The sequence below is a fragment of the Amphiprion ocellaris genome, chromosome 19 (assembly GCF_022539595.1).
Source record: "Amphiprion ocellaris isolate individual 3 ecotype Okinawa chromosome 19, ASM2253959v1, whole genome shotgun sequence".
Lineage (NCBI taxonomy): Eukaryota > Metazoa > Chordata > Actinopteri > Pomacentridae > Amphiprion > Amphiprion ocellaris.
Window position 1 is genome coordinate 23,975,111 of NC_072784.1, and position 22,320 is coordinate 23,997,430.

General features: G+C 38.3%; 2 protein-coding genes across 3 annotated transcripts in view; both read left to right on the forward strand.

The window, feature by feature from the left end:
• Positions 1–7,249, forward strand: part of mettl22 (methyltransferase 22, Kin17 lysine) — a 28,832-nt gene extending 21,583 nt beyond the window's left edge. Inside the window, exons 10-12 of the mRNA XM_055005422.1 lie at positions 2,640–2,742; positions 4,786–4,954; positions 6,845–7,249. Of these exons, the coding sequence (XP_054861397.1) occupies positions 2,640–2,742; positions 4,786–4,954; positions 6,845–6,892 (320 nt within the window). The 3' untranslated portion in view covers positions 6,893–7,249. The remainder of the gene's footprint in view (positions 1–2,639; positions 2,743–4,785; positions 4,955–6,844) is intronic.
• Positions 7,250–13,092: 5,843 nt separating this feature from the next.
• Positions 13,093–22,320, forward strand: part of abat (4-aminobutyrate aminotransferase) — a 44,993-nt gene continuing 35,765 nt past the window's right edge. Inside the window, exons 1-2 of one of the 2 annotated variants that reach the window (XM_023286696.3) lie at positions 13,147–13,229; positions 13,828–13,882. The gene's annotated coding sequence lies outside the window, so the exon portion shown is untranslated. Of the gene's footprint in view, positions 13,230–13,827; positions 13,883–22,320 lie in introns of both variants that reach the window. The other variant, XM_023286695.3, reaches the window with a different exon arrangement.

A 22,320-nucleotide genomic window follows, 5' to 3' on the forward strand; every position in this document is an offset into this window, starting at 1 on the left:
GTTGATGACCAAATTATTAAAAATGCAGTCTGTTCATTTGCATTGTTTTGTGTTTGGTTAAAGTGCAAATAAAATGAAATTCCCCACCAATGTTGTGTGCATAGTAAGGAAAAATTCAATGTTGAATTAATGTAATGATCATCTAATTTGACTTAATAGTTGGTATTTAGAACATTGCATACTTGCTATTCATTGTATTCCTTGTAATATAGCAATAAATAACTTGAATGAAGTCCAACCTGTTCATATGAATGATGTATTCTGCTCTGATTTACTTCATCACACAGTAACATTCAGAATGCAGAATTTTTGATTACTGTACACATAACAAGAGAGGAGAACCATGGGAAATATTTTTTCATCAGTTTACATTGTAGTCAAGCACAAACAAAAAAAAATTAACAGATTGTGTCTTTTTAAATTAGTCATTAATTGATTGGAAAACACGTTTCAATTTACAATTAGTGAATCAAATTTGGACCGCGTGGCAGCAAATTTCCAGGCTGCTTTTTGTTGCCAGTCTGCATCTGGGGCCTAATTAAAATCTAATTCTGAAGATTCACTTGTCAAGCTGAATCTCAAATCAAATCAAAAGCTTTCAGTTAGACCCAAGATTGTTTTTTTTGTTCTTGCACTTCTTATGCTAAATTCCAAGGAGGCACCACTCTCCTGAACCCCTAGAGCAGCAGGCAAGGATCACATAGTGAACAGTCTTTTATGATTGATGCACTTCCTGGTGTTCTTATAAGCAGGCCACACAAAAGGAAACAGGAAATAAGCAGTTAGTGAGCGGTTACAGAAAAAAACTAGAGCAGCTCAAACAGAAAACATAAGCCATGCGTTAAAAAAATGCAGAAAATCAATAAGACGATAAATACAAGAGAGTAAAGCAAAGGTAATCAGGCATCTTAAGCCCTTCTCAGACATGGTGCATGAAACACTGCTGATTTCATCAGTCTGTTATGTGACATCAGTCTAGTCATTCAGACATAGGTTGCTTTTCTGTTCTTGTTCCTTATGGCTGCATTCTGACACATACAGCATTTGAGAGCGATGCAATATGTATGCTATATTTGTCATTCGCACCAGACTAAATACACTGGGTGGTGTATAATACGTATCAATGCAATAACAAACAAACTAAATTAATAGCAGCTGATCAAAGGGTCCAAGTAACTAACAACCCAGTTTATCTCTGATATCTTGAACAGTGAAACTGAAAGTTCAGGACTCAGAGCCAATGTAATGTGACAAGATATTAAATAGCAGCTAAAAAAAACTGTTGACTCTGTTGGACAGCTAACCTGTCTCAGGTGAAGAACAGTACTGCTGTTAGATCTGGATCGGCCCTTTCTCCATGTCAAGGATATTATATACTTTAACCTAAATAATTAAGTTACTATTGTCTCTCCATGTGTATTTGTTCGCAACTCTCTCTCTCTTTAGTTTCATTTAGAAATACCCCCCCACCTCAGTAACCGAGAGAAGTGCCATACATGAGCGATATTTGTCATACACACGAGGTTGAACATTGCACCAAGTGATGTATTTTGCATAATAATGCAGTCATTTAAAAGAAGACAAAATCTTAACTAACAACAGCTCATAAAATTGTCAAAAATAACCATGAGCTAAATTTATTTATAATTTCCTTTACACTGAAAGTTCTGTCTTTGGACATATTTTAACTACTACCTGCCAATAAACAAAAATGTCCCATCATGTGCCCTGTATGACTTGCTGTTAGATCTTGATCGATCCTGTCTACATGTTAGGGATCATTTATAATTCCAAGTCATTATTAAAGTTACTGCTGTTTTTCAAAGTGTATAAACTCCGTCATTTTGGAGATACTTACATGGATCTTTCTGCTGTCTGATGCTGCAAGTATTTAGTGAACTCAAAGAAAATACTCTTACAAACAGCTGAAAGCAACAAACTGAACTTAAGCTCTTTTAAGTGTTTTTTCAAAACTCAGATTAAATTATTATCCTGCTTCTAGTTTATTACCTTGTCAAAACAGAGCTCTTTTCCCAGAGTTTGAGAGATCTGGTTCATATTTATTTTATCAGTTGATCCGAAGAGGTGGGAGGGCCTAGGACATCCTGTGAGCGCCTGGGATCCTCTCCTCCCTGTTGTTGGAAGGAATTCCGAACCCAAACCTTATGTTTTTAATGCAGTTAAATAATAGAGGTTGTCATGAAGTGAGATCTGTGAGCCTGGCTGTTGTAGTAATGTTGTTAACATAGTTATAATAATATAGATGCTTACAATTCTACAGTAATAATAATGACACTTGTAACAACAACAATAGTAATGTGCATAGAGCAACAACAGTATACGCTGAACAGGTTTGTTGGGCCAATAACCGCATATTAGAAACAAACCGTACTTGAGTCAGAGAGGGAAAAAAACGGATTATGAAAGAGGAAAGGTACACAGTTAAAGACATACAGTCTATTCAGATTAACATTTAAAAGTAACTTAAGCTCATGAATAGGCAGTACATTTTTTTAACAGGACAGAAAGTAATTGCATATTGCTGTTTTAAGTTTCGCCCTTGGAGCTGCTGTGTAAATCACTTCATACAATGCAGAAACACATACTGACAAGCATATTAATTGTTTTTGTGTCATCAGTTTGCTATGATGATGATCTGACAGACGGCCTTTTCCGAACACTCTACCAACTCTGCAGCAACTTTAATCACACCTGCACAATTTTTCTTTCCATAGAGAAAAGGTATGGCAATAACGTATTTAAAATAGCGCAAGAAAATAGCTGTTATTCTGAAGAACAGATTTTACTTGAGGAACTCGTGTAATGCCATCAGCATTCCTTTTAGCATATTCTGGAAAGTCATGTTTTTGCAGATATATTTATGTTCTGTTTGGTGAGCTAGTTTTGTACCACAGCTTATGGAATGTCATTTAACAGTAGGAAAGTAAGTCCTCTGTAAGGACAGCCAGCATTGAGTTGAGTATGCCGTATACAACAGAAGTGAAGTACATCACTGCGTGTCAAATGTTTCAGAATTATATTACCTCTTAATAATATTACTTCTAATTGACAAGTGGAGTGATCCATCTTATGTACAATAAAGACCAAACACTTCAGAACGACTGTACTGAAAATAAAAGGCCTTAATTTGGGGTCCGTAGTAGTAATTAATATAGTACATCTAAACTGTTAATTTTTTTCGATGCCCCACTGTTCAACTTAGAAATGAGTATTGAGAGGTGATACAGTTTTGAATCATTTGACAGTTAAGTGACATTTCATTTCAATGGGCACTGCACAGCATCATCTTCAAGCAGAGGAGCAGCTTCAGTGATAGGCTAAAGTCACTGTCCTGCTCTACTGACAGACTGAGGAGATCCTTCCTCCCTAGAGCCATGCGGCTCTTCAACTCCACCAGGAGGGGAATGGAGCTAGGAACTGTACAGCACATTGATCATCATGCACCTTAAATTTTATATCCTGCATTATGTCGCACTTTTAACTTATATTCTTGTTATTGTATTTTTGCAAGCCTTTTATCTATCATGTGTGGATATTGCTGGAAACTTTGAATTTCCCCATAGGGAGTAATAAAGTATCTACTAATCTACTACTTGTTGTTCCTAGAATCTCTAAAAGTAGAATGGGAGGCAGAGCCTTCAGTTATCAGGCACCTCTCCTGTGGAACCAGCTCCCAGTTTGGGTTCGGGAGGCGGACACCCTCTCTATTTTTAAGACCAGGCTTAAAACCTTCCTTTTCGACAAAGCTTATAGTTAGGGCTGACTGGGTGACCCTGACGGGGTGAGCTGGTGTTTTCATTTGCACAACTGACTTCCCCTCTTGACGTCCCTTTAGTTTGCCCCTAGTTATGCTGCTATAGGCCTAGGCTGCTGGGGAACCTCTCTGGATGCACTGAGCCCTTCTCTAACTACCTATGTATTTACTATATATACCATTATTGCATTACATTCACTCTGTTTCTTTCTGTGTCCTTTCTCCGAGTGTCCCTGGTCCCAGAGCTGGATGCTGGATGCTTCAGATGTGTGGCTGTGTTTTATGGTCCTTGTGTCCCACCCCCCCACCTCTCTATCTCTACCCCTCTATCTGTATCCCTCTATCTCTATCTCTACCCCTCTATCTCTACCTCTCTACCTCTTCTGTCCCTCTCAACCCGCCCGGCCAGCAGGCAGATGGGTCCCCCCACATTAGAGCCGGGTTCTGCTCGAGGTTTTTTTCCCTGTTAAAAGGGCGTTTTCCTTGCCACTCTCGCCTTTTGGCTTGCTCTGGGGGTCAGGCATATGGGTTCTGTAAAGCGTCTCGAGACAATTTGACTGTAATTGGCGCTATATAAATAAAATTGAATTGAAATTGAATAAAGTATCTAATCTAATTTTATCTAATCTAATATATGTCTTTTTACTCTAATGCACCAAGCAGGAATGGCACTCCTAATCTCATTCTATCCTTAAAACAATGACAACAGAGGCTTCCTATTCTATTTTACTTTATTCTACACTCACTTCTGTTGAGTTCTCCTCCCTTCAGCTCACTTGATCGCAAGCAGCCACAATAAAATGTATTTATCAGAAACACTACAGCATAAAACTGGCAATGTTTAAATATTTGTGAGGATATTTTCCGTGATCTTTCCCAATCCTGTTGTCATGCTCAGGTTTGTTGATGTATGTCAGCCAAACTTTCTGTTATGTTTCTTGTGGGATGCATTCTCAGCCCTGAGTTCAAGCAATAATCAGGTATCTTGCTGTGCTTCAATGTCTTACAAGGATGAACTTCACCCTGCGACACATGGACATTTCTTGTGAGGCTTACCATCATTTCAGACACTGTCTGTCCCAACTCAAGCACCTGGTGGATGGGTGGTGCCGCTACAAGGTGGAACAACTCCCTTCGAACTTTGCACAGTTTCTACTGTACGAACGCGTAGAGCAGCTGGTAAGAGAAACACTTACTATATCCTCTTGTGGACTGTATTTACTGTTTAATTTTAAACAAACTGAGCCATTAATGTCTAACCTGATTTTAATCTAAATCCTGAATCCAGCTCCTACGTTGTACGCTTGTCATAGTCACTTTAAGGTAACACACTGTTGCCAGTATCATGCTGTGATGCCCTATTCGCAGTAATGTACCATAAATGTGTTTTTCTCCACAGAAGATGATACTGCACTTGCTTTTATTGTATGATACTCTTGGAGCACATAAGCATAACATTGTGTAACTTATTTTATGGTAATGTGATAGCAACATTGCAGCCAGTGATGGACCCTACTGTCTTTACGGTGATGCTCCGTAGAACAAAAATACTATTAATAATTAAGCTGTGCAGTATTGCTGTATTATGTTAAATCACTTTGGGAAGAATTTAAGGAAATATATCACAATAGATTTACCAGTAAGATACTGTTATGGCCTGATTATTGTACCAAAAATCTTTTGGAAGGTGCACACACTCTGTTTATCACATTTATTGCAGTTATTCACGAAATAACGCAATTATTTTGCCTTTGTTAAAGGAATATACTAATGATCGTCTTGCTCAAAAAACAAAAATTTAATTTTTTTCCTATATTTTCATCTTCAATCAAGCATGGTTTCTCAGTATTCTGAGTAGGATTAAAAGATCCATTAGGAATCTGTCAGTACACTTTTATACTCTACGATTTTTTTGCCAGAAATTTGTGCAAATTTACAGCAAAATAGTTACCATAACGGGTGAAGTAATCAGCGTCGAAAGCATTTCTACATATACTCTGAACTATTTGTGACTCTTACTCTGGAATAAATACAAGCACATTTTAAAAAAATGACATCATGATGTGTTTTTTTTTTTGTAATTTAATTCAAAAAGATATATTCATCGCACTTAAAATATTTCAGGTCCTCGTTTGTTTTAATTTTGAGGATTATAGCTTATAGCTCATATAAATCAGAAATCCAGCATCATTATTAGAATATTTCCCAAGCTTATTCACTAAGGGATTTACAGAATACAGATACAGAAATATTCAACTTATGAAAAGTAACTTTACCATTCAATACTTGCTTTTGGCTTCTTTACCACAAATTACTGTATTAATGTAATGCATCATGGAGGCAATCAGCCTGTGTCGCTACTGAGGTGTTATTGAAACCCAAGTTGCTTTGAAAGCCATCTTCAGCTCGTCTGCACTTTTGAGTCAGGTGTTTTTCATCTTCTTCTTGACATAAAACTTTTTTCACAATATAATCTAATCTAATTATATATATAATATAATATAATTATTTGAGATGCGCCTGTACACATGATGGACTGATTGGTGGCGACTGATAGAGGGACAACAGTGGCACACAAAACTGGCAGTGAAAACAAGGAGATAGGAAATTAAACAAGCGTGAACACAAGGAAAGTGATTTCGAATTTGACGGCAAGCAACGGCAAAGAATCTTGGTGGGATGACGCAGAGGTACACTGAGGACCTCTAGTGGGTGGAGAGAGTAAAGCAGGGAACCCACAATTGTGCCAATAACCTCAGTGAAAAAGAAATAACCTGTGACAACTTTGCAGCTCTTGCTGATCTGTTTTTCAGAGCTAGATTGTCTAAATATCGCAGTGTCAGTGGTGTCATTTTAGGGTGACACTACTGTGGCTCTGACTAGTAATACTAATCTGTATATTATTCATTCAAAATTTAATATACAACAGAATAAAATATGAAAGAGGTCTGAATTTTTTCAAAGGCAACTGATGGCCCTGTGACTGCCCATTCCTACATAGTTTGAATGGAGAATTTTCCTCAAGACATGTGAGAACATTTTTTTAATAACCGCTATTCATTTCTGCAGGAGCTTTGGAAGGTGACTACAACTCCACTTTCTTCTGAGCAAGCCTGACCAAGTTAAGATGAACTACTTTCATCTTAACTTGGTAGAACAGCTGAACACTCTTCAGTACTGTCGCAGGACTTAGCAAGCAGTTGATCCAACAGCTTTAGTTTAAAAAATGAAATTGATGAAACTTAGAAGCCAGAAGTGACCCATTGGTTCATTTTGTGAATGTAGTATAATTTGCTTTGAAGCCTGATTTATGTATTCTTAACAGATTACTGGTAGTTGAAGCCATTTTGAGTTGATGGAAGTTCTCTGACTTTTTTAACTTACAGTAACTAGACCTGAATGTCTGTACAGTACATGTTTGTACATTAAGTCTCATTTATTACAAGACTGAATAAAATTTTATGTTATACCATGTTCATTGGCATGTTTATAATTATGGATTGGCGTGTTTGTAATTATGAATTGGCGTGTTTATAATTATAGATGCATGCTACCTAAAGCATTAAATGTTGATGTTTATTAATTGTTTTTCTGGCTGAACAAAGTGCTGAATGAGTAAAACGTATATTTGAATAAATCTAGCAAGAAAACCGTCACATTAAATATTTAAACTAATTACACAAAATGACATTTTGTATCTTAAATTTCTTGGATATCTAAGTTGTGATTATGAAGATCTTGAGATAGAAGGTCTGACTGGTCATCCTGAAGCTTTTTACTGGGGATACTCGAGACTTTGCTGATGCTCTAGAAACGGTTGTCTTCAGGCTGTCACTTCACTGAAACATCCACTCAGCGATAATTTCCTCCTCTGATGGTCAGACACTGTTGAGAGTATGTTGGGTCAAGAAACACAAGCTTCATCAGTTTATTCAGATAATCTGTAAATCCTCAGGAGAACAGGTGAGAGAATGAAAGGGTTAGAATTCATGAAGTGTTTGGCTGACTGGTGGTGCATGAAAACTCATACACACACTGTGCCAGCAGCAGAAGAGTGCCACTACAGAGCAAAAATGACTTGTTACTACAGCTTCACAGACCTAAACAAGGCCTCAATAGTCATGAGGGTGATAAGTTTCAGGCAAACAAGTCAGAACCCACAGAGACAGCATCCAGTTATACTGCATTATAAGACGTTAAGTCAGAATTCATTTATCACCAGACATCTGAGGTTAGTAAAGAGCAGAACCCTTATGGCAACTCCACTGAAGGAATGTGCCAACTCAAACACTGAGAAAATGTCAGGAGATAATTCATTTTTGGCAGGAGAGTGTGGCCCATAATGTTCTCCTTAAACTTCATGTAAGAAATCCCAAATTTGATATTTTTTGTTTGTACCATCACAGTACCAGTGCATATCTAGTGGTGAAGTTGTAGATTGAGAACAACGGAATACCAATCCCTCATGCCTCTTTATCCAAGTGCATAGGAAAACCTATGGTGGCTGTCACATCAGTGTTACAGTTTTTCTCAGTCACTTTGGTACATTTCTCAAATCATCCTCGACATTTGCAAAACAGTGAGTGCATTTCTCAAAACAATTCGTACAAATAGCAAAACACCATGCAAAAGCCAGTCTCTTGCTCAAAATCCTTAGCCCATCTCTCAAAAGTAAATATCTTTGTCAAGGAACATGTCAGTGCTATCAGAATGACAAGTGCTTGTATCATTGTGTGTTTTGATAGGACAGTCAAATTGCTTAGTCATATTGTCATAACAGTGTACTCTGGAGGGATGTTCTGATGTAAACTATGGCTAACATTTTGATGACAATTATTGTATATTGTAAATTACACCTTCGTGCATGTGGGAGATTGATTGCAAGAGACTGGACAAGATTCACATTTACGCTTTTTGTATTGTAGTTTGTGGACAGACCACGTCATTGCTATCCAGAATGGAAAACAGCGCTGCATAGCACAAAGAAGAACAAAAAAAACATAAGTAGAAATGTGAGCATAGGACAATCTCCTTAGGGAAAACTGTACATGCAGTGCTGTAGGAATTACAGTGCAGTCTTCCTACCTCCTGATGTTCCTCTCTGTTGGGCCACAAATTCTCATCCACATCACAAATATCTTCTCTTCGGTCTTTGAGCATTTTCAGAAAACCCTAACCCTTCACACATTTCCCTTCGTTAGAGAAAATCAAGATTCACTTAGGAACAATTTACCAATTCAGGACAGATTTCGGAAAAAAAGTCTAATGGAAATGTATAGAAACATTGTTGACATATTATGATAACTTGTTCAACCATTTTGCACCTAAAGACTTATGCAATGAACTAATTCCTAAATGTTGTGGGGGTAAAACTATTCAACAGAGACCCACTACAATACAGTTTGATCAACATGACATAAGCAATTGATAATGTAGGACACAGGAGAGAATTGTACACACATGGACAAAATTGTTGGTACCTCTCAGTTAATGAAAGAAAAAATCACAATGGTCACAGAAATAATTTGAATCTGACAAAAGTAATAACAAATAAAAATTCTATGAAAATTAATCAATGAAAATCAGACATTGCTTATAAGCCGTGGTTCAACAGAATTATTTTAAAAAATAAACTCATGAAACTGGCCTGGACAAAAATGATGGTACCCTTAACTTAATATTTTGTTGCACAATCTTTTGAGGCAATCACTGTAATCAAACAATTTCTGTAACTGTCAATGAGATTTCTGCACCTCTCAGCAGGTATTCTGGTCCACACCTCATGAGCAGACTGCTCCAGTTGTCTCAGGTTTGAAGGGTGCCTTCTCTAGACGGCATGTTTCAGCTCCTTCCACAAATGTTCAATAGGATTTAGATCAGGGCTCATAGAAGGCTACTTCAGAATAGTCCAGTGTTTTCCTCTTAGCCATTCTTGGGTGTTTTTAGCTGTGTGTTTTGGGTCATTATCCTGTTGTAAGACCCATAACCTGCGACTGAAACCAAGCTTTCTGACACTGGGCAGTGTCAGAAAGCTTGGCAGCAAAGCAGCAAAGCAGCCCCAGAACATAACAGAACCTCCTCCATGTTTCACAGTAGGAACAGTGTTCTTTTCTTTATATGCTGCATTTTTGCGTCTGAACATAGAGCTGATGTGCCTTGCCAAAAAGTTCCAGTTTCATCTCGTCTGTCCATAGGACATTCTCCCAGAAGCTTTGTGGCTTGTCAACATGCAATTTGGCAAATTCCATTCTGGCTTTTTTATGATTTGTTTTCAACAATGTTGTCCTCCTTGGTCGTCTCCCATGAAGTCCACTTTGGCTCAAACAACCACGGATGGTGCAATCTGACACTGATGTACCTTGACATTGGAGTTCACCTTTAATGTCTTTAGAGGTTGTTCTGGGCTCTTTTATTACCATTCCTATTATCCATCTCTTCGATTTGTCATCAATTTTCCTCCTGCGGCCACGTGCAGGGAGGTTAGCTACAGTCCCATGGATCTTAAATTACTGAATAATATGTGCAATAGGGTGATGACTTTTTTACAACCTCATATCCCTGTATCATAATTTGATGAACTTTTATTAAAGATTAGATAAAATCTTACTTTTAAGGTGATTCGATAAAAAAAACCTCACGCACAAAATGATTTTAAAAATTTTAATTATCAGCTTTTTGGCCAGAATTTATCAACTTCAAAACAACTACCAACACTTAGATTATCTTTTAAGGTATTGAATCATTTACTTTTCTATGGTTGGTGCATTTGGTACTGTTTGTGAATGCTTCTTTGGGCTTAACGAATTTAGTCCCATTGATAGTAATAGTGATTTTTTCAAAGTGGTTTGTGCGTGACCTTTTTCTATATTTCAACAGAATAAATGTCATTTTAATCATTAATAGGCAAAAGTTCATTCATTAGTGCTACAGGAAATAATTTTTGAGAAAAAAAAGTCAAAAAGTCATCACCCTAATGTGCAACTGTAGTCACAGGAACATCAAGATGCTTGGAGATGGTCTTATAGCCTTTACCTTTAACATGCTTGTCTATAATTTTCTTTCTAATCTCCTGAGACAACTCTCTCCTTGGCTTCCTTTGGTCCGTGTTTAGTGTGGTACACACCATGTCACCAAACAGCACAGTGACTACTTGTAACCCTATAAATAGGCCAACTGACTGATTACAAGTTTGTATACACCTGTGATGCTAATTAGAGGACACACCTTGATTGAACATGTCCCTCTGGTCACATAATTTTCAGTCCTTTCTAGGGGTACCATCATTTTTGTCCAGGCCTGTTTCATGAGTTTATTTTTTAAAATAATTCTGTTGAACCACGGTTCAAAAGCAATGTCTGATTTTCATTGGTTAATTTTCATAGAATTTTTATTTATTATTACTTTTGTCAGATTCAAATTATTTCTGTGACTATTGTGGGTTTTTCTTTCATTAACTGAGGGGTACCTATAATTTTGTCCACGTGTATACATAATCATTTGCATGGATATACCAAAGCATTTGCAACTTGTTCAAAGTAATGAGAAACTGCTTTTTTGATGTGCACAAGTGACACAATGATGTGAAGATTGAACAAGTAGTTTTGAGAATTTCAATTCTGATCTGAGAAATGTACCAAAGCAACTGAGAAAATCTGTAAAATGTGACAGATCCTCTCTAGAGCCAGTTTATGCATTCTCGGTTACTGTAGAAACGTTTTGGCACAACACCCAACCCACTCCCTATGCAGATGATGAATGGCTTATTCTAAGCTTAAGACAACTCAACTATTCAATGTCATATATATTTACTTTCTACTATAGATCCACCTAAATCAGTCCCACTGGATTTAAATGAGTGCCTGTGCCAAAGTGGAAATAAAAGGGTGTATAATGTTTCTGCACAGTTGATTGATAGAACTGAGGCCGATACATATTGAGCTATCACCATGACGCAGTGAACCCTGTACTTTTTTCTCTCCGATCTTACTCTTCCACAGAAAAAATCTAGCCTGAAGCATATATCCTTCCATAATCTCAAAAATATTCATCCTGATTATGTCAACAGCTCAACATACACGTGCATGTGAGCCCAAAAGTTGCCCCACACCACCCTACCATACAAATTCCTACACAGTCATATGTACAGACATGTCTTCAAAGTGTAAGATGACACACATACATCCACATGTTTAAAGCTCGAAAACCTGTTGTGTTGCTTTGAGTCTGTAACCTTGAGTGCGAGGGTAAATGTTTGTAAATGTGTGGAAGTCGATGGTTGGGAGAGAGAGAGAGAGAGGGTAAGAGACAGGAGGGTGGAATTTGTGATCTGCATTCAATTAAAATTTCTGCAGTTCTAAACATATTTTCTTAACACACACATACACACCACACTGAAATTTCTACCAACCCCTTCTAATCATTTTAGCTAGATACTTTTATTCCACTGGCCTGCAGTGTTGTATTATCCAGCAAAAAGTGGAAAAAAAATGCTCCACTGACTAAACATGAAAAACCAAACTGACAAAAACCCCTGACGCAATCTGGTGGAAACAATAAACAGGGTTGTTTGTAGTGGGATTTTTGGGTGTTTTTGGTCCTTCTCCTTGAATGAAGCTTTCTCATGGTATGATTACCTATGTTTGTCTTGGATAAAGAGCTTGTCTGAATGTAAATCCTGATGAAGGCCGGAGGAGGGCCATTAATTAAGAACCAAAAGCCCCTCAAATGTGTTTTAAGAGATGTTTGCAAGATAGACAATCACTTAACAAAAACATGCAACACCTTTAGGGTGGTTATTGTGTTATTGGTCATCTGAACAGCCAATGGTGAAACATCACATTTGTTACTGTGGAAGTGAAAAATAAGTGTGTATGGCATATTCTTTTAAACTTCTAATACACTTCTGCTTTTTTCATATTAACAGTAAAACGAAAAGTTTGTGTACCCTTATAAAAATATTTCCAAATTTCTTGTATTTAGTGTTTGAGAGGAATTTATGTTAGTCTGTTTGTCAGCTGAACTCTCAGTTGACAGTTCAGATGCTTGACCAGATTGGCGTAGACTATATTTATAAGATGGGATGCGTGTTATCAGGGTCGACCAGTGTTATGCTAAGTAAAAACAAACAAACAAACAAACAAACAAACAAACCCAAGTCAGACTAAGATGGATTTGCTTCGTGGTACAGGTAGCCATCTCATTCTAACCACTTATCTCCACTTATACACGTTACAAACCGCAAATGTTCACAAACCTAACAGTTAACTCTTCAAAACAGTTTTTCAGGAAAGTTTTTCATCTTGTATTCTTTGTCAGGAGAGAGGAAGGGAGATGGAGAATAAGCCCCTCCCCCTGGTCAGAGCAGACCTGGTTTTCAGACCAGACTCCATCTGACTGTGAGACACTGCTTGCGGAATTGTTACGTGCACATCCTCCTGCTGCCACTGGATCATTGGTAAGTGTTCTCCAAACCTTTCTCACTGACACACGGCTCCTATACAACCGGCCCTGCAGTATGAGCAGCTTGGATGACTGTTGTGTTGCATTGACAGTCGTCCGTCAGTGATCGTGTTATACTGCAGAACCAGCAGCATCGAGACACACTGCGCTTGGCAGCGTTCACGACAGAAAAGCGTTTGATAACACACTTGGCTCAGTATATTCTATTAAAATAGGCTGGCTAGAATACTAACCAGTCTATAGCCTGCTCACCATTACCTCTTGTGGGTGAGCCAGCCAGATCCAGTCGGAACCGGATTTTTCAGAGAAGGACCAGAATCGTAACAAACACATCAGACAGCATGCATTTAAATAAGTTGATCAATGTTCATCAGTTGAATTCATATATTCGCTTTATTGCGTATGTTAGGTTGTAGCACTAGCCTTTTTCGTGAATGCAAATCAGTCTTCATTGTAATAGGAGAAGTTCAAAGGTGGTTTAACAACCACTGCAGATATAACTCAGGTTCAGCATGGTCGTGATGGTCATCATTAAATAGAAAGGAAATGACATGAGAATTTTTGATTAAGTCATGTGCTTATTTCGTTTGTAGCTCAGTTGAGGGCTTGTGGATGTCCCTGAACTCGCTGGATAACTGAAATCAGCAAGTAAGAATTTCATCGTTTTTCATTTGGTTACAGGCTTTTGCAAGTTTGTAACAATGTCTTTCAGATTTGTAGACACCTTATGTATTTTTATTACTGACCTTCCTTGCCATTACTGGCAAAAACATGCTTACTTTATTCCTCAAATTTGGAAGCAGCCTCCAGTGTTAAGCGGTTTACGTAAATACAAGACTTCTGGAGATGTCCTGTGGTGTCCAGTCTTGGCACATTGGCAGTGGATGTTTGGATCCTGTGGGTTGTGGAGTGGGGTCTCCATGTGCTTGACTTGTCCCAGTGTGTCTCATTGATGCTCGGTTGGATTGAGATGTGGGGAGGTTAGAGACCAGGTCGAGCTTTGAGCCTTTGCTCAGTTCCTTCACCTGTTCCTGAGCAGTTTTTGCAGTGTGGCACTGATTTCAATGTTGTAGCTGACATACATAACATATGTAATTATCCACATCACACTTCCAACTTAGAAGTGTGATGTGTGCCAAATTTTAACATTATTATGTTTTTACTGCTTAACTGTTACCTGTGTTGCTTTTATATCACTTGTTTCATTTTAGTGTCTTGACTGTCGAGAGAGAAAAGCTTGAGTCTTTAAAATCTACTGGGTGGTCCTCTATACACAAGATGATCCATCAGTGCTTTGCCTCCACTAGTCTGTTCAAAACAGGATTTGGGTTTAGTACCAAATATGCTACACCCACTGGATAGTAAAGGATTCATTTGTTCGCTAAAAACATTTGAGTCTTAAGCCCTATTAGCACAGCCCTCACATCCCACTGTATTTGGCACCTCCTCCTTGTACTGTGCCTGTATGCTGCCCCTGCTTTGAACCTCCACTGATGTCTCTGAAGCCCTTCTGATTTTGGCACATGGGCTGGCTCATGTGTGTCTGCTCAATCAGCAAAGAAGTGGAGCATGAGTGAAGCTGAAGTGGGCCATGCAAATGTCTCTCGGCCATTGATGTTTGCATCAAAAAGCACATTATTATTATATTCTGCTCCATCAGAAGAGTGAAAAGTGGCAAATATAAATGCCTGTGCCTAACCCTGCTACATCTTTGCCACACTTTTAATGGTCATGGTGATAAAACTGTAAAAACAGAACAGGATTATGTAATCAGTGTAAATGTTTGACTGCATTCAAGCAGGGGGTGCTTATCAATATTTATGACCTTGCTTCTCAGAGACTGCTGACTGAGTGATGTGTCACAGGTCCTCTTTTCTGTCAATTATCTATAGGCAATTATAATAAAAGTCAATGAAAAATTTGCTGCTATCAGCAGTGTTATGGACAGCGCAGTAATGTAAAAACTAAGAATGCAGACTAACTCAGGAGCAGCACAGGGTCTAGATGTATCAAGAGTCTCAGAGTAGAAAGCTGGGTACCAGATAGGGCTGCCACAAACGACGCGTCGACTAATCGCCTGAGCACGATACGTCATCAAAAGCGGAAGTGAGCGCGCAATGCAACAGAAATCACCATCAGTGGAGCGCGGAACACGCATGGACATCCGAGCTGTATCGTGCATATATAGTATATGCATATATTATATACGCACAATACAGCGTGGACATCCGCGTTTACGATACAGCGCGGACATCCGCGCCGCATCGTGCATATACTATAAATGCTCGATACAGCGCGGATGTCCATGCGTGTTCCGCGCTCCACTCGGACGGTGATTTCTGTTGCATTGCGCGCTCACTTCCGCTTTTGATGACGTATCGTGCTCAGGCGATTCGTCGACGCGTCGTTTGTGGCAGCCCTAGTACCAGATCAACATTTGTCAATATGTGACACATATTAGAATTCTCCTTTAGTATATTGCTTTCCTGAGGATACAATATACTCCATAAATCTACTAATCTCAATTCCACTGCCATCACATCTATTGAAATGCAAGACATGTCCTTTATTTGTCTAGGCCAGGAGGATTTATGGAAGAATAGGTCCCTATCTTGACTGATGTGTCCTTCAACAAGGCTGTTATCATTTTTGATTTTTTTTTCTTTTTACATGTCTTATTAAGCTTCAGACTTAATTGAAAAATTCAGGTTGGGTCATATCTGTTTGCAACAGATAATCTGCCATACTACAAAACAGCATCCCATACTACCCATGTAAGTTCTTGATGAGCATAATGTTTAAATGCTTCAAAATCTATCCTCTTCTTAATCAATATGATCACCCCTCTTTGCCTACTAGAAAAAGTAATAAACAGGACTCACCCAGTCTCTGTTTCAATTAATGGACCCCTCGTCATTGAAATGGGTCTCCTTAAAGAAAGCTGTGTCTTCTTTTGTTTTTTGTTTCAAATATGTAAGCATTATTCTCCTGTTAATAACATTGTGGCAGCCTGCTAAGCTCCATGGTACTATGTTGAGATTAGTCACGAGATTGTGATAACTAATGTAAAGACGCAACCAACTTGACAGAGTCTTGTCTGCTCTGCCTACATTAAAATCTGATTGGTTTATGTGTTAAAATAATGACCAATATACTCTAGACTGTGTACAATAGATGAAACTTTGATGTAGACAAACATAAAACAAGTAAACCAGGAAAACATACTGTGAACAGCAGGGCCTAACAGCCCCCAGAAACTCAATTTCTACATTTCATGTTGCTCTTGATCACAGTTCCTGTGTTCCTGATGTTCTTACTCATAATGTCCAATTTGTTTAAAATGATGTGTTTGTTTCGTCTCTTTTATATGATAAATGTGCAATTTCTGCAGTTAGCTTCCACTAACTGGTGGAGCTTCTTCAAAGAGAGAAAAATTACATCCAGAACAGGCTTTTTGACCTCACTAGCTTTAAGATCCATCTAAGTCAAATGCCATTCAGTTTAAATATTTCAGTGTTCACCATCTACCAAGTGACTCTGACACAATATGGTGCAATTGAAGCGATTTGGAACAAGTTTAGTAATGTGTGTTGTTCACTTCCTGGTTTGTTGTTTTATACATATTCATAGACAGAAACCTCTTTCCCTTTGTGCCTGCACAGTTACCATGGTGATAGGCTGGCAATGTCAGCTGTATTTGAACTTGTTTTTTTACTTTGTCACTGTGGAATAGCAATGATTGAAAGTATAAGGGATGATCTATGATAGTCTCATATTTTTAGTGTCATGTGAAGAAGCCTAGCCTTGTTAATGCCATCAAACCATACACTAAAACTACACTTGACTATAAAATAAAAATAATGAGTGACAATAGTAGGTAGTGTTTTTTTGTCCAAACAGCTGTTCCAACAGCCTGTGAGACCCAAAATGTTTAGAGTGGTAATAGAGAACCTCAACAGTAAAGATGTGGGCTAGACAGCTGAAAAAGAAGCGGAATCTATTTGTGTAGCGTTAAAAGTCTAGTTGGAAGTTGTCGCTAGCCTACGATAAGCAGCCAGATTCAGGATCTAGCTGCTTACAGTTTTTCTCAATTGATAAGACACAAAATTTCATTCACTGCACACAGCCACCAACTGACTGCACACATTTCTCAAAAACAGGACTCTGCTGTCAAAATTTTGGACATTATTCATGATTTGCACACAGTTTCCCAAACTATTGCACTCTTTTTGCAAAACACTGAACACGTTTTTTGCTCATTTGGACACACTATTTCACTCATAGCACACATTTTTCAAAAAGTGCACACATTTTTCAAAAAGTGAACACTAGGAAGCAGAATTGGGACACTGTTCCAACACTGCTGTCACAATTAAGACACACAACAGGTCAAAACTGAAAACACTGTTGCCAATGAACTGCACACTATAAAACCTGCTGGGAAGCCAAATTAGCTGTTCAGAATGCAATCTGTTCTTAAGGTCAGCAGATGGTAAGGATGGTGCATAAATAGTTTCAGGTTTATTGTGGTTGTTTGTAGGGCTGCAACAACGAATCGATAAAATCAATAATAATCGATTATTAAAAGCGTTGGCAACGAATTTCATTATCAGTTCATTGTGTCACGCAATTCATGCGTCACTCGCCATGTCGCTGAGCCGTGTACTTCACCTGCAGAGCTTTGTCAATGCTGGCTGACGGAAATAAAGTTTTTTTTTTTTTGTTTTTTTTTTTTAATAACTCCACCAAGTGGAGCAAGTTGAACAGAGCGAGGTGGCGGCAAAGTAAAAGTAAATTCAGAGTAATTTCAACCAAACATGACCAACACGGAGAAAACAGTCAGACGGAAATCCTCAAAAGTGTGGCAGCATTTCACGCTTCACAAAACAAAAAACATGCCTAAAATGCAAGCTTTACAAAAGTGATATGATGTACGGGAGCACCACGATGATGATGCAGCACCTGAAACGGAAACACGGAGTCGCCGATGAGGATGAAGGAGTTCAACAGCAGGTAAGTCACTACATTATCCTACGTTTGTTCTGTTTTGAATTGAGGAAACGGAACGTTAGTCTCTCTGGTAGCTCTCCTGATGCTAGTGTTTGTTTGTTAGCTGATTAATGACAGTGATAGGGCACGTGTGTGTGTGCGCGCGCGTGTGAAACTTTTTATTTCACTTTAATCAGCTTAAGCAGGGTTTGAATAGGCTTTATAAATAAACGTAACTTGCCTACAATGGTGATAATAATTTGAAGATTAAGCCTCAATTTTTAATTTTCTCACAAAGTCTGAGTGAAGACACTGGACTGTGTTGGAGTGAGGCAGGATGAACTGCATTTAGACCGGGGTTAAAGTAACTTATTTAGTATTTAGTATTTTTTTATGGCGCTTGTCCTATCTATCTATCTATCTATCTATCTATCTATCTATCTATCTATCTATCTATCTATCTATCTATCTATCTATCTATCTATCTATCTATCTATCTATCTATCTATCTATCTATCTATCTATCTATCTATCTATCTATCTATCTATCTATATGTGTGTGTGCGTGCGTACTTTGTGTTTTGCTCTTTGGACTACTTACTTGCCTTAACCTAATACTGCAATAAAACAAGATAATTACTGAGTTGTTGTAAATTGTGCTATAATACATACTCAAACTATACTATCTTTCTCATTTCACCAACAGCAAACAATGACAGGCTTCATGATGAGAAAGACATCATGTCCACCACAGTAAGCAGCTGTCCTGACTGAGAGCATCCTCAACATGATGGTCACTGACATGAGGCCTCTGTCGATGGTTGAAGACGAAGGCTTCGCTACAATGATCTTATTTGCTCTGTCAGTCCAAATCTTGTCTTTCTGAATAAAGCGGCGGAGATTAAAAATGTGTTGTTTTTTTTATCCGATTCATCGATTAATTGAAAAAAAATAATCGGCCGATTAATCGATTATTAAAATAATCGTTAGTTGCAGCCCTAGTTGTTTGTCACTTCAGTGACATGTCTATACTGTAACAACACGAGTAGTCAGAAATTTTCTGAGAATACTGTAAAAAAAATCTAATGCATAATTCTGGTTCACAAATGCTAGTAAAATTACAGAAAGTGTACATGACTAATTTTTTCTCTGTTTGTGTGTGTTTGTTCCAGAGAGTTTTTCAGTTGGATTCTGATGATACACATGAATACATCTGGGACCGTTGCCATGTTTACATGAGACCTTTAATTCCTCTTTAATTTGGAATTAAAGTTAATTCTGCTTTAAAATCTCCTTGTGAACACTTAATTCCGAATTAAAAAGTTAAATCCGAATAAACTTAATTCCGAATAAAGTACCTGGTTTATTCCGATGTTAATTCCGAATAAACTAATTCCTGTGTACGTTCTGTTCATGTATACAGTTAATTCTGCTTTAGTTAATTTCGGTCATTTTGTCCATGCTTGGCTCCTCACGTAGCTAGACGTAGCGACGTACACAGCTTGGTCGTCTGCCTCCCTTCTCCGGTATTCTATCTCTCTTCTCCTTCTCAAGTGACGCAAAAGAAGTAGTACGCCATTGTTGAGTTACTGTTTCAAAACAACAATAAAAAGCAAAGCGAAAAGCGTGCTTATTAGTTGCCCCTCCATGTTGTTGGGGAAAGAAATGCCACGGCAAATGGAGTTTGTTTTCTTCTGGTAAACAGGGATACGTCATGTCCACTCCCTGTCCAATCAGAATCCTTTCCAATGCCCAAGTGTTAAAGTGGAATTACGGAAGGGGATAAACGTGCGGTCCATGTAAACCTTAATTCGGAATTAATATTTCCATGTAAACGCGAAGCACAAAACTCTAATTCCGAATGAGTTAATTCCGAATTAATAATTCCGAATTTAAAAACTTCATGTAAACGTGGCCAATGTTAGTTTTCATAGAGGACTATTGATTTGGGAATGGTTCAGTATGAACCCTCAAGTTATTGTGGTTTTTCTGCCACCATATTCTCCCTTTCTGAATCCTATAGAAGAATTCTTCTCTACATGGAGGTGGAAGGTATATGAGCGGCAGCCATACTTTGGGAAAATCTCTATCAATCATTGATCTTAGCATGTGGTGATGTTTCTGTTGATGCATGTCAGGGTTGGATCAGACGCACTAGGTCTTTCTTTTCAGAGAAAACATAGCTTGTGATGTTGATGTGGTCCTGTGGCCTGATCAGGCTGAAAGAATTGATGCAGACATGGTGTAAATATTTGCATACTGTACTGTGTACAATACAGTGCTGTATTTTTTTATCTAACATTATTTTTATTTTATAATGTACAGTCAGGTACTGCAATGCCCCCCTCTGAGTCATTTATAGGATGCATTTGTGTTTAAGTGGTCATTTTTGAGGGCTATATCATTTTTTTTACACTTCATGTGAAAACACAGTGAGAGAAGAGTGTTTTGTATTTAGCAGTGCAGTGTCCTACTTTTGCTTCGTTTGTCTTAACTTTGAAAACAAAGTTCAAATTTTGACAATAAAGTGCGCTTTTGACACAAGTGTGCTGTGCTTTGTGAATTGTGTTCAAATAAAGAAAATAATGTGCAGTGTGTTGGGAAATGTGTGCTATTTTTCAGGAACAGTGTCCTATCAATTGAAAAAAACTAACATCTAGCTGCTTAGATGGATGCCGTTTCTCCATTCATCTACTTTCTATCCACTGCTTTATCTTCTGTATAGTTGTGGGGAGCTGGGGCCTTTCCCAGCTGGTCAGTTGGAATCACCAGTTAACCAAAGCATGCCTTTGGACTTTGGGAGGAAGCCAGAGCACCCAGTGAACACCCGTGCAGGCACAGGAAGAACATACAAACTCCACACAGCAAATCCCTGGACCAGGAGTTGAACCCAGCTGTGAGACGACAGTGCTAGCCACTGTATCACCACGCTGCCCAGCATGGGCACTGTTTATTTAGAATTTTTTATTGAAGGTTTTTGTTAAACATGTGGTTTTGAGATCAAGAACTACTATAAATGGCATTTAGGAAACATTTATAAGTAATTATACATTATGATTATGATTGTCATGGCTGCTGTAACTTTACATAGCTGCACTGTAAAGTCCTTCTCTGAAATAATGCTGTAGTGTGGTTTCTGAAACTCCCTCAAACTCGAGGATATAAACTGGTCTTCAAAGAGTGCATTACCAAGGAAATTTACTCTCTTACCCTTTTTCATGAAGATATGTTACATTAATGCTAAGCCTCAAATGAAAATGTAGACAAAAAGTATTAATGATTTAGGAAAATCTAACTGATATTAGACAGGTGCCCTCAAATTATTCCAAAATGGGCATTTGCAGCTTTTGTACAACAGTTTTGGTAAACACGACATTGATGGCTGAAATGTTACCAAATGCTATAATTTTATCATTTCGTCCTTCACCCGATTATCGGCCCAACTGAGTATTAACACAGATATTTGCCATGTTTTTTTTTTTTTGACCGATTGTTGCAAAGTACATTAAATGCACTCCTTTGGCTCTGACGTAGCCGTGTTGCTCAATCTCTGCAGTCACTCTGTGATCTCAAGCTGGGTCCCGCCCCCACAGCACTGTTTACATCACAGCTAATCACAACTATTGTTTACATAGAGAATGCATTTGCAGAGAGAAGCAGCTCCACTGAATTAGTGGAGCTGTGTTTTAAAGATGAAGTAGCAAATTTTGCTGGCGGTTTAATAAACACTGTAGAATTCCTGGAGTGCCAGTTACCCAGAAAAGATCCCAATACTTTACATGGAAAGTATTGGTGTTACCAAGTGATGTAGCTCATGTGGCCTCTGTTGCTCGGTTGTGTCGATTCGCCCTGTACAACGTCGGGAAGATCAGACCATTCCTGTCTTGCATAGTTTTGTGAAGATCAGACCATTCCTGTAATGCATGCTGAACATGCAGCACAACTCCCAGTACAGGTTCTCGTAAAATCACATACTGACTACTGCAACTCCTCAGAACTGACTGTCAAAGCACGACTATGGGAGTGTACATGCTCAAATCCACATTGTAAAATCGGTAGTTTTGTGAAGATCAGACCATTCCTGTAATGCATGCTGA